The sequence below is a fragment of the Hylaeus volcanicus genome, chromosome 2 (assembly GCF_026283585.1).
Source record: "Hylaeus volcanicus isolate JK05 chromosome 2, UHH_iyHylVolc1.0_haploid, whole genome shotgun sequence".
Taxonomy (NCBI): domain Eukaryota; kingdom Metazoa; phylum Arthropoda; class Insecta; order Hymenoptera; family Colletidae; genus Hylaeus; species Hylaeus volcanicus.
Genome location: NC_071977.1, coordinates 2,070,058 through 2,083,127, shown reverse-complemented (window position 1 = coordinate 2,083,127; position 13,070 = coordinate 2,070,058). Strand labels below are relative to the sequence as shown.

The 13,070-nt window shown below is 37.9% G+C and overlaps 3 protein-coding genes across 6 annotated transcripts; 2 read left to right on the top strand and 1 right to left on the bottom strand.

Moving 5' to 3' along the window:
• The first annotated feature begins 468 nt into the window (after positions 1–468).
• LOC128885139 (fidgetin-like protein 1) lies at positions 469–3,559 on the top strand. Of its 3 annotated transcripts, none has more exons than XM_054138985.1 (3): positions 469–607; positions 1,185–1,341; positions 1,422–3,559. In XM_054138985.1, exons 1-3 carry the CDS (start codon positions 484–486, stop codon positions 3,211–3,213), a joined length of 2,073 nt encoding a protein of 690 aa, XP_053994960.1. In that variant the 5' UTR covers positions 469–483; the 3' UTR covers positions 3,214–3,559. The 3 variants fall into 3 exon arrangements, with proteins under 3 accessions (XP_053994960.1, XP_053994961.1, XP_053994962.1); XM_054138986.1 differs by lacking the exon at positions 469–607 and adding an exon at positions 835–989 and having other exon boundaries at positions 1,422–3,558; XM_054138987.1 differs by lacking the exon at positions 469–607 and adding an exon at positions 1,070–1,085.
• Positions 3,560–3,713: 154 nt separating this feature from the next.
• Positions 3,714–7,343, top strand: LOC128885144 (protein arginine N-methyltransferase 3). Its single transcript, XM_054138994.1, has 8 exons — positions 3,714–4,222; positions 4,464–4,817; positions 4,894–5,063; positions 5,120–5,278; positions 5,342–5,529; positions 5,634–5,860; positions 5,953–6,312; positions 6,386–7,343. The coding sequence occupies exons 1-8, from the start codon at positions 4,210–4,212 to the stop codon at positions 6,493–6,495; spliced, it is 1,581 nt and encodes a 526-aa protein (XP_053994969.1). The 5' UTR covers positions 3,714–4,209; the 3' UTR covers positions 6,496–7,343.
• A 517-nt stretch (positions 7,344–7,860) lies between these two features.
• Positions 7,861–13,048, bottom strand: LOC128885145 (ETS-related transcription factor Elf-5-like). 2 transcript variants are annotated; one of them, XM_054138995.1, is made up of 7 exons: positions 12,444–13,048; positions 9,884–10,016; positions 9,359–9,616; positions 9,064–9,135; positions 8,911–8,991; positions 8,641–8,836; positions 7,861–8,566 (listed from the first exon to the last, which is right to left on the bottom strand). In XM_054138995.1, the coding sequence occupies exons 1-7, from the start codon at positions 12,483–12,485 to the stop codon at positions 8,455–8,457; spliced, it is 894 nt and encodes a 297-aa protein (XP_053994970.1). In that variant the 5' UTR covers positions 12,486–13,048; the 3' UTR covers positions 7,861–8,454. The 2 variants fall into 2 exon arrangements, with proteins under 2 accessions (XP_053994970.1, XP_053994971.1); XM_054138996.1 differs by lacking the exon at positions 12,444–13,048 and adding an exon at positions 10,395–10,552.
• Between the last annotated feature and the right edge of the window lie 22 nt (positions 13,049–13,070).

Sequence of the window (13,070 nt, the reverse complement as noted above, 5' to 3'; positions counted from 1 at the left end):
GGCTGATTATACATACAATTTTAATATATACAAAATTACGTAAGTGCCTCCATGTGTTGCAAGTAATTATACAATTAGACTACAGAATCAATACTTTACACATAGTTAGAGATTGGTGTTTTTACAAGTACTGAATAACATGTACTGTAAAAACAAATTATATGATACTAACATCATTGAATTGTTATATTTACTTTTATAGAGATAAAAAAATGTGTACATAAGTAGATTAGACTTATAAAAATAAATAAATTGATAACTGAACAACTGAACTTAACAATTATCATTTATCAATCATTTTTAGGGCATGTGTCGGTTACTTACCCGTTTTTCTAGCAGAATACAAAAGTGAAGGATCCACATTATTAATAGTTTTCTTCTTATACGATTAAAGATAATGTAAAATAAAGTTTAAAACGTTGACTTAACAATATTTCCAAATTATTAACGCAGTGATGGACATTCGTGGGATTTTTCCTGATCATGCGCATTGGAGCGAGCGTTGCAGTTCTCTCTGCTGTATATACTTACTTAGAATTTAGGGTACCATTGGATCCGAGTAAGGAACAAAATATAACTCTTTGTTCATGTGACTCTGATACAAAAGGTACGTTTCGAGCTAGAATTAGGGAGAATGTCAGGAATGTTAGGCTAGAATGTCAGGAAGTGTAAAGGAGATGTTAGATTGTGTTAGAAGGACGAGACTCTAATGCCTAGTTTTTAAATAACTAAAAATAAACAGAAATGTGGCGCCATCTCTTGGCGAACCGCCCAAGTTTGTCATGGAGTAGTTTCCACCTCACGCCGCTAGATGTCGCCGCGGTATTCTGCCTATCCGACAACTGTAGTCAAATGAATGAATGCGAATTATTATAAACTATTTGTTATTTTATTCACATAAAAACTTTACAATAATTACAAAAATTTAATTTATTATTTTTCTATAATCTACAGCTAAAGTTGATTACATGTTTACATACATGATGCAGGTACGACAAATATTAATTATAATATTATAATTAAAATTACAGCTTGATTAAGTCACAGTCTTGAAACCCTGAATGATTTTATACTGTATTTTTTAAGTAATTGTTTAAATCAATCATTAAGCACAGTACTGAATTATGTTTTATTATTGAAGGTTAGGCGAGGGGTACATGCTTATATATTTATTTTGTTAACAGATATGGCCACCACTGACGTAGCATCTAATAAGGAGAAACATAATTATTTAGCAGCGTATCACATTTTAAAATTTTCACAAGCTGATAAGGATGACACAGAGGTTGTAGACATTGAGCGCAGATGTCTTGCCACTAAATATTTAACTGCAAGGCAATCGTAAGGGAATTTAAATTATTTGGACATATCTATTCCTAAATATAATCTTTTTCTACATATATTTAAATTATAACTCGCAGCGAATCTGAAGATATGGCAGCTTGCTTGCTTAGAAGAAGTTTAGAAGATTACCAGAATCTGATGGAGAACAAGAATGGTGTAAATAACTATTGGAAACAATTTAAAGCTCAAACATCAAAGATCAATAACAATCCACAGACATGGAAGACTAGTTTACATGACGTAGATATGGCGCTGAATTTTATAAAACCTTTACCTTGCCAAGATGACAAAACAATGCCATGTCACGGAAGGGCTTTCAATGATAGACACATAGAGAATATCATAAGTACTTGGAAAAATAAAGAATCTTGTACTCGAAACAGGAAAATCAGCGGTCACGCAAAATCAAATCTAACTTTGTATTCAAGCTTAGATGATAAAGTTAGGCTCAGAGAAGATAGTCAAGACGAAGCGGAGCCGTTTTCTTTCTCGTCGAGTAACTCTGTAGATGAAACCAATAGTACACAAGTAAATTACGCGAAAAAACAGATACCTAAATCTTCCCCCATAACTCAGGAACATCAACATTTTCCACGGCAGCAACGACCTATTAAATTTGAACATAAGACACAGTCTAAACTTCTAAAAGAAGACTCGTTCAATATGCACAGAAGTAATTCGAAATTAAAATCGCAAGTTTTCGTTCAGAACAGCGAGGAAGATTCCGCGGCACCTAAAACTAAATCGAACTACTTCAAAACTGCTCGAGACGAATTAACCGTGCAACAGATGAAAGTTAACAAGCCAGCGGCAAAAAAGACTTTAGGTGGCAAAGTCGCTGTTAATTCTCAATTTGTTTGCCCGTTTAAAAGAGAAAAAGAGAAAACGAGCGGTCAAGAGAACATGTACAACAGCGAAACCGATACAGGGGAAGTGGAAGATGAAAGACTGAAGAACATAGAGCCTAAAATGGTTGAGTTGATAAGGAATGAAATAATGGACTCCAAAACGACCATCTCTTGGGACGACATAGCTGGCCTTCAATATGCAAAGAAAATTATCAAAGAAGTAGTCGTGTATCCTATGTTAAGGCCTGATATTTTTACTGGTTTACGCAGGCCACCTAAAGGAATTTTATTATTCGGCCCGCCCGGTACCGGAAAGACTCTCATAGGGAAATGCATAGCTTCGCAGAGTAAATCGACGTTCTTTTCCATTTCTGCCAGCTCTTTGACTTCGAAATGGATAGGCGAAGGGGAGAAAATGGTCAGAGCGTTGTTTGCTGTCGCTAGAGTTTATCAGCCATCGGTTATTTTCGTGGACGAAATAGACTCGTTGCTCACTCAGAGATCGGAGACCGAGCACGAGAGTTCTAGAAGATTGAAAACTGAGTTCTTGGTACAATTAGATGGAGCCGCGACTGCGGACGAAGATCGTATTTTAATCGTAGGAGCAACGAACAGACCTCACGAACTGGACGAGGCAGCACGAAGACGACTCGTTAAACGACTCTACGTTCCCTTACCAGAGTTTCAAGCTCGTAAACAAATCATAAATAATCTATTGCTAACGATACCGCACAATCTTACAGAAGAAGATGTTAACGACGTAGCTCAACAATCGAAAGGATATTCCGGAGCAGACATGTCCAATTTATGCAAAGAAGCCAGTATGGGCCCGATTAGATGTATTTCGTTCAGTCAATTAGAAAATATTAGGAAGGAAGATGTTAGGCAGGTGACAATTGAAGACTTTAAGGAAGCATTGATACATGTACGTCCTAGTGTATCTGAATCTAGTTTAACGACTTATGTCGAATGGGATGCTATATATGGAACTGGAACAGCACAGAACCATAAAATCGAATAAATAATTCGAAAGAAATCGCTGTGAAGTATTAGGTTGTCCCGAAAGTTTCTTTCATGAGTTGCACTCAATTATTTTATGTGGTCGTGTTTATATAAATAGACAATCTAATTTCATAGATATTCGTGTTGTAGCAGTAATGGAGCAAAATGAATCGTGCACAATTCAGTAATGTAACATAAAACATAAAATATTGTGCATGTATTACTTATTAATAAAGCGAAAGAAACTTTTGGGACAACCTAATAATTGAAACAACTCAGTATTAATGTTCCTTTAAATGTCAGGAAATATTTTTGTAATAATCACTTTTATAATAAATACGTTTCTTTCAATAATAACGTTGGTAGATTTTAATTATGAATGCCTCAGAATTAGATAGTATGTATGCAAATGCATACTATTACTATTAATTTCGTGTATGTAAATACACGAAAGGATAATATCTATAGAGTAAATATGGCAATCCGAAAAAAATTTTGGCGGACGAGATTCGAAAAACAAGAATGACAGTAGTTAATTCTATATACCAGTCTTCTTTCACAATTCTCGTAGAAATCAGAAAACAAAATTCTTTAGATAACGTTCAATAAATGATGGAAAACCGTTTTATTTGATTATTTATTGATTATTGACTATGTTTGACTACATAATCGTATTCCCTGTGTTTCGGGGAAAGTGTTCCAATTTTCTCGCGGTGTAGGCCAGAAAAGTTTCGTGAAAAAGAAAAGCTTTGAAAGGTCAAGTGCTCTTATGCACCGAGTGGAATCGATAAATATTATATTCTAGTTTAAGGAGGACCACCTACGCAAACAGAAGGGTTGTTTTTATTGGCTCGGACCGCGAGATAATAGAGAACATCGAGCGAAAGGCTTCGCCTGCTTCTGCACGTGTCCGTATGATTCGAGCAAGTGCGGATTTCTAACCTTGAAAACATTTAAACGTTTCTGTTTAGATATCAATAACCGTCACATATTATTGAGACCAATTATTCGCAGAATGACAGAGCAAGGTAAGCATTAAATTTTTCTTCCTACGTCTCCAAAAATCACTAAAATTTTACATATATATTCTTCAATTACACATCGTCAATTTGACACTTTTAGTAATTTCATCAATTTTATCGAAAGATTACTTAAAAAATATCTAATGAACGATAAAGTGTACATAGTTTTGTCATTAATGTCTTACTTTCACATAATTTCATTGGTACCGGATGCACTCTCACACTTGTAATTACTTTTATTCGCTAGCCACTCCACTAAGAAGCGATTATGACTGCAAAATGGATGGAAGGAGCGATGATGACAGCGGAGATGATTGGGATGAGATGACAGAGGATTTTGAGTCTATACCGTGCCTCTTCTGTAACGAGGTTACAAACAACTTTTCCATGGCCCTGGAGCACCTTGTTTCATCACATAGATTTGACTTAAAGAATTTTGTGACGAGACACTCTCTGGACACTTATTCTTATATTAAATTGATTAACTTTATACGTCATAAGAATGTCTTACCGGACCAATTAAATGCATTGAATATAAAAACATGGGAGAGCGACGAGTATTTAAGGCCTATCATAGAGGACGATCCTTGGTTGATGTTTGGTGAGTTTAATCAAAATATTATGGTAAGCAAAGATGCTTTTCTGGCAAGGTGGAACCAGATTCTATTTGTTTACAGATATCGAGGATTTAGAAGAGAAAACGACAAAACCTGTAGCTTATACTGTAAATTCAGAGAATGGATGCGTCACGTTATCCGAGGCGCATTTTGTAGAATTGCAAAAGACAATTCAAACGTTGCGGGCACAATTAGAGCAACGCGAATTAGCGTGTTTCATGGCAAAACAGGTATTTATGCGAACGTTTTATATTTGTGAGATATGTCTAACGACGTTAACTCTTAGCAAATAGATGAAATGTCAGAGAAAACGCGAAAGTTGGTACTAGACGAGGATATGGATGGAAACAACAGTATCACTCCTTCTGGTAATTCTAATTGCAACATTGACAAAGGCTATTTTAATACATACAGTCATTTTGCTATACACCACGAGATGTTAACAGTAAGTCTACACCTGTTAGTTTAAATGAAAATTAATAACGTTACGAGTATCATTTTTTTGTAGGATAAAGTACGAACAGAAAGTTATAGAGATGCATTATTAACAAATGCAAATAGGTTTAGCAACTCTGTGGTGCTTGACGTTGGTTGCGGTACTGGTATTCTATCTATGTTTGCGGCAAAAACTGGGTGTCGCAAAGTTATCAGTGTAGATCAATCGGATGTAATATATCACGCTATCGATATAGTGAGGTAAACGTAATGCCTACAAAGAATTGCGTAGATTCTGATTTCAAAGCATAATATACTGCAGCTATTTTCGTATACCTAATATGATCCTTTTTAACACGCTATAGAGAAAACAATTTAAGTGATATTATCACTCTAAAAAAAGGTCGCCTCGAGGACATTAATCTCGACGAAGAAAAAGTAGATGCAATTGTATCCGAATGGATGGGCTATTTTCTCTTGTACGAGGGTATGCTAGACACAGTGATATACGCTAGGGATCATTACTTGGCGCCCAATGGAATACTTCTACCCAACAGGTGTACGCTCAATATCGTTGGAAGCGGAGATACTAGTACGTCCTACTATATACTCGTTGACAATGTACATTAATGGAATTACTATTTAATAATAAAAATAACAAAAATATTCTCCTTTGTTTCACAGGGAGATACGTCGAACTTATCGATTATTGGTCAAACGTATACGGTTTTAAAATGAGTTGTATGAAAGCACAAGTTGTACGAGAACCGAACATTGAGATTTGCGTTGCCGACGAATTAATAACGAGTACGGTTGAAATTCAAGAGTTCGACTTGTATAAAGTAACGACTGATTGCGTAAACTTCGCATCGCCCTTTGAATTAACAGTGAAAAAAACTGGATCGTTAACCGCGATTGTGGGCTTTTTCGATATCTTTTTCGACTTGGACAATCCAGTTCACTTCAGTACAGGACCCCACTCAACCCCAACGCATTGGAAGCAAACAGTATTTTCGTTAAGCGAACCAATTAGCATTACCGAAGGTAAACGAAGTGGTAATTTTTGAAAATTAAAACGCGTGGAATAGAATAATAGTTTGAATAATCTGTTTCACAGGTGAGATCCTGACTGGTAAGATAATTTGTCGCAGACATATAAAGGATATACGGGGGCTTATTATTGCAATTCATATTAAAAATATACGGCAAGTTTATTATCTAGAATAAGGCTTCAGTGCTCGCTTCAAAGTTCACACAATAGATGTAAGTGCCAAACACAAAAACATAGGGTCCAGGACAGCTTGCTGGTCATAACCTTGTTGATGACTATCATTAAAAGTTAACGGTAGGTGAAATGAGGTTGAAACGATCTAGCATAACATCTCGTATTCGTATCTTTTAATGTATTACGCTTTACATTTTGAAGCCTTTTAACAGTAGAAAGTCACGTAACTTCGCGTACACCGAAAGCTTCTCTTTTATCCCCGAAATGAATATAGCACGTGAACGAATGATTTTTGAAAGATTTCCTTTTTCTACGTTATCTTATGGTATTTTTCGTAACCAAAGATCGCATTGAATTGTTTCCGTACATTATTTTACGTGAGCATAAACGCACATTCTTTCCACAATGCCGTCTGAAGTGATACGTAATTCACGATAGTGGTTGTTTACGATTCGTGCCTTTCAATAGTCATTAAATTTACATTTGTAATTAAGCTAACAATTAAATTTTCCAGGAAAATTAGATATTTCCAAGAAAAGTGGCGATAGTATTTTATTTTACAGTTCCGTCGAATTTTGTATGAAGAGTTATTACGGTAGTAGTAAACAAATGATTAAGTACGTTGCCGGTTGCATGAATACTTAATTGACTCGGATAATGGCAGTCGAACATTCGTGGCAAATTACCGAGTAAAACTACGTTTGTGTAAAACAATGGCCTTTGGCGGCCATATTTACTGGGTAAGGTCACGTGAATATTTTCACATGTTGGTCTTGCAACTTCTAATCGTTTAAATATACATATTGCAAAACCGAGTCAAGTACGAGTGCAGTCGGTATTTTCATTAAGCTCATACTATATAAACAACGATAACCGAGTTCGCTCAAATTAAACGCAATCCAACAGCCTTAACTATCTTCTACAACTCGATTTATAAAACAGATTATGCATGCTTTTAGCTTGTATATCTACCGACCACGATGCTATCAATTTAAAATTTAAATATTTGTTAACAAATAATTGAATCGTTCAACATTTTTTTCAAATAGAAATATCCATGCAAGCAATTTTGCATGTGCTATAAGTATGTAGCTGTCGACACTTTAACTGCTAATTAGGGTTCGTTGATATGACACGTATTAAATCTGATATTCCATCTTCCATAGATTGTAAACAGACGATACAAGTTCAATTATTTTTTTCTCGAGACCATTAACGATTATCCTCGAGAAAAATGTCCGAGATTGTGCTGCGTCGTTTGTCACATGTAATTTAGTTTCCTCTTTTAAAATCGACCGTTAGTCAATGGGTCGACTTAAAAGACACTCATGCTTCCAAATTAAGGTACATAACACAACTCTGTGATATAAAAAAAGAATAAGTAATAGCAAATTTATTTGATTGTAAGTCACGAGAATTATTGCCTTTCTTGATTATATGTATACTTTTACATAAGTAAACGATCTATTATGCTTAATATTAAATACATTGTGAAAACCTTATATAAAATTAAATCAATTCGCACACACGTCTCAGTCCCACTTATTTTCACAGGCTCACGTTCACGCGTACAATGATATGAAGAATCTCGGCGTTTTTGTTCATTCATACTGTCTTTATATTATTTACATATAGTCAGTGTATATCACCTATAATACTAGATCTGTTCTCCTTAGTCTTTTAAAATTCTTAATCGAGCCAACGCTTATTTTTTCCATTATCAAAATACTTTCGATATTTTTGTTCCGTATCGAAACGTTACGTTCGCTGCTCTAAAGTTGAAATGCATCGATAAGAATAATGTCCGGCATTTTTGTTTCTTTCCTGTACAACTTCCAGAAGCAACCCTCGCACGATGTTTATGGATCACAAATATTTTTTATAATATCTATACAATTTTTACAAGAATCGAAACTTGATGGGAATCCGTAGAACCCGGGAAACTCTTAGAGATAAGTAGATCAACGACAGAAATTTGGATTATCGGTCTGCCAACCCTTTGCGTTGGGCCCAAATTGGTAGACCAATCTTCGACCAAGTACAGGAAGGAAGATTTTACTTTTATAATAATACCTGGAACAATATTTGGATGTTGTAAAAATATTAATTTACATTACGTTGCACATTTTCTTTGATTTATTAATTACCTCATGGCTCGACTTAGTTTCTCATAAGTCATCTTTGTGTTTCCTTTCCGCGAACCCCATCGTTTCGCGACTTCGTCGCTTTTAACGAACCGAAATTTCGCTTGCGAATAATCTTCCCAGCAGATTAAACTTGGACACGTTTCTCGATTGCGTAATAAATCCCTAATAAACTCCCAAAGCTTTCCCTGGCTGGTGGCTAAAAGCAGAATTACATAATTCGTTACTTAAATTCACCCGAATGAATATTTCCGGTACGTTAACGATGCTTACAGTTTTTCTTCGCTTTTAATACCCTCGGTCTACCCGGTGGTCGTTTCGTGGAGACTTCGATACTGTTGTCTGATTCAGCGTCTGCAAGAATGCAAAAATTTAAATATACACAACGTTCCGCCGCGCGTAAACAAAACCTAAACTCACGGTTACCTGAAGCGTTATTGGAATTGATCCGCGCGTATTCGTCTTCGGAATGAGGGTGAATGGTGTCGAACGATGGAACTGCAATCAAAGTTATACATTTTCTTTATTACAGTACAGATTATTACACAGATTATTACAGTATAGAGTATAGGATACGAGTGTAATAAATTGCGATATATTGAGAACGGTCAAGTATTAAAGCAAATATCGAGAAGGTGTAAGAGAAATAGCATTCCGTAGTTGACTCGATACTTATTCAATGGACGGTCTACTACACTCGTTATCAGTAGCAGTTACATACGCAGATTCGAGATATGCTGGGAGTGGAGTAGGTCATAGAGTCGATCACCGTATATGGGATCGTGATTGATAAAATCGTTTCTCGTGAAGGTGACCAACTCGTTTCCTGGCACCGCGAGGCTGTGTTGGATTAAACTGTACGGTTGCCCGATGTAAGACGCCGCGGACATTAGCCAATTTATCGTCTCCTCCTGACACCAGTTCCTGATAGGTTTCTCCGTCCAGCCGGTACCGTCGATCACCTCATTGTTCTCGTCACCTGTTGAGCACGCGCTATTAGAAAGAAAATTAATGTGCGCACGTGGAACGTGCCTAACGAGAACTAAAATTATGCTATGACTTGCAAGAGAATAGGAAATGGATTGGAAACTAGAGCTGTCGGGCATTCGTGGGTATACGAGCCGATCAAACATGATTACAATATGTACATACGTTCAACTACTTTGCAAACATTGATCTGTTCGAGTGCGTGTAGTACACCTCGGACTTAATCATTTAATTATCGTGATATTATTTTCAGCCGTACCGAAGCTACATTTCTTTCGGTTCGATTCGTAACTGCGCGTCGTCAGGGCGTTGCTTTTTCTCGTCACCAACGAGTCCATGTCCAATAAAAAGTGATCATCGTCATCGTTGAGATTAGGGAACGACGGGTACACCTGTAACCGAAACGTGCCACATGACAAAGGAAACCCGAAACTGAATCAGGTTCTCAAACGTTCGTCCGTCTTTTTAATACGATGTAAAAAAGAAAAAAAAAAGAAAAAGAAGAAGATCGTCGCAACTTTGTTTTCGAACGTTTCTGTGCGCATGCAGAAACGCATTTGCGCCGTGATTATAAATAAGTGGAATGTCTACGCGGAACAGGTACTGACAATTTGCAATAAATAGCCGCCTGACGGTTATTTTCTTTTTTTGAACATTATTATCTCCTCCATTTTTTTTTTTTTTTTTTTTTTTGAGCACAGTATGCCTTTAGGCGATCCAAGCGCCTGTAATAAGCGATAGCGACGCGTCATTTACCGACGAATACGCACGGGTTTGCTTAAGAACATTAATCTTGAAAAAATTCAGCTCTCTCGTCCGTCGTTCTCATAGCCAATGTGTTTTTTCTTTCCTTTAGCATATGGACGTTCCACGGTTGGATAAATCACGGTATAATAAGAAGAATAAATTGTTGCGGTAACATTTCAACACCGACACGCGAGGTGCATTGTCAATACTGGAATTGACGTGCGGCTCATTAATGTACTCCGTGTGTTTTCTGTAAACCTCGACGGAGGACAAAAATTACAATACAAAAGATACATTTTTACAATGCAGTGTCAACTTTACGAGCGTATAATTAACATTACAATTTGATATTCCGTGCATTGATGTCGTTACGATACACCGAAACATGTTTGAAGCCGTTGAGGCATCGCCTGCAAGTGAAAATGTCTCACTGTTAGAAAAGGAACCGCGGTACCCTACCTATCTCCAGGGCCGGTTTTAGCAATATTGGCGCCTCGGGCAAGATTATCGTGGCGCCCCTTCAGAGATATATACAGGATGTTCCAAAAATGTTGGAGGTCCTTGAAAGAGGTGGTTCAGGAGGTGATTTGAAACAACTTTTTCCTTAGCGAAAATGTTGTCCGAGGCTTCGTTAAGGAGATATTAAGGGAAAACCCCGACCAATCAGAGCGCGAGTATGTCGGTTGAGCGTAAGCTACGCGCTAGGCGGCCGCGCTCATACGCTACCGCGGCCGCTCCATCGGCATCCTCGTGCTCTGATTGGTTAGCGTTTTCCGTTAATATCTCCTCAACGAAGTCTCGGACAACATTTTCGCTAAGGAAAAAGTTGTTTCAAATCACCTCCCGAACCACCCCTTTCAAGGTGTTGGGACAACCTGTATATCGGTATATTCGTACATTAGGGACACCGGACTGCGACACCCCCAAAAATCTGGCGCCCCGGGCGGTTGTCCGACCGTGACCCTCCCTAACGCCGGCCCTGTCTATCTCTATGCTTTTATTAATTTAAATGTAAAATGGGCATGTAATCATTACAAGTACGAACGATAAGCATTTATCGTTGACGTAATAATTATATAAAAATGCGTTGGTGGAGAGAGACAGTGTCTTATTAATCTGAATGTAAAATATACATTATTCAATGTATAAACGATAAGCATTCATCGTTTACGTAAAAATGTTATAAAATTGCTATGGTAGTGAGAAACAGGTACCGGAGTTCTTTGATTACTGTAAAAGAACCGACAGAGTAATTCTACGTGTAAACGCGTTTGTTTTGTCGCAGAAGTGGCGCCACTGAAACCTTGCATTCCCCCGAAGCGTTTTGGATCGTCGCTTTATTTTCGTATTCTAAGCGCCAGTTCCATCGACGCCCGTGCAATATTGTACTGTAAGACGCAATCGAAACGATATCTTTGAAAATGTTGCTCCACTTTGCAGTTAGATACGGTCTATTACTCACAAAATATCGTAAACTGGATACGACCGCATATCAGGATTCACGCAATCTACGAATGCACTCGTTTTACGTCGCAGCATAAGCGCAGGAATTATCATACGTCCGACGGTTACCACTTTACTTAAAACGCGCACCTTTCGGCTGGAATAGTGTCACGGCGAAATAAAACAACTTGTCAACATATGTTTGGAGTAAGTACCATCTTACTTCGTAATGCAACGAAATACTGGTAATTTTTTATCTTCTAAAGAAGTTAAGAGATAATAGAAACGAAGGAAAGGAATTCGAAGTCTAATTAAAATTCAAAGTGCTCCTCAAAGGAATGGAAACCGATTGAAAATTTGAATTCTGAACAGGGACAGATTCATTAACGCGCAAACTATTGGATTTACTATGATTTCTATTGACTCCGTGTCTGGTTCGTTCTTATTCATACACCAACTGATAAAACATAGCTATTTCGTTTGGCGGATTTACTACGGGCAATTCTTCAACGATGGCACGTGGATAGAATAAAAATTACGCGACGCATGTTTACGACGTAAGCCTAACACGTGCAGTAAGATAGAATCGCAGTACACAAACAAGTTTTCCCGCTTGGATTGCAACTCACCTCCGGTAAGTCGGACCTGTCGTAACTGTCAAACGGGTCCATTCTTCGATTTCGCTCGATGTCTATCAAAGAACGAGTAACGCGGTTCGTGTACGAAGATTTCTGATCGATAAACGTATCGGTAAACCACTGAACGTGCGTGTCCAACGAGCAGTCAACACAAATATCGCATCACTGTTCTCTGTGAACTGTCCACGGGGGAGTCCCAAGGAAAACGAGCGACGTCGCGACGGTGTCGTACAGCGCGATACTGATCGCCGGTCGTCGGAATGTCTCTGACGAACCACGGGGTCGGCGGTGACGCGAAAGACGTCAGCGGGAGAACCGCGGGGACGGACACCGCGGAAGAGCAGGTTTCAACGGGGATTTCCCGCTCTTCGGGACCGGCCAATCACCGACCACGCAGACCGCGATTGCTGACGCAATAATTGCGGATACGTTCCATTGGCGGCGGTCTTCGCAATCCAGAGTTTCTGCGAGGAAAAAGAAATAGAAGAAACGGTGGGAAAATACACGAGAGCTTGGAGAAATAAACAAGCAAATGATCTCGAATGTAATAAGAATTTTCTATAAAGAAATCGGTGAAGAACCGTGGTACTAAATAGACTGATTGGTCAACAAAAAGTA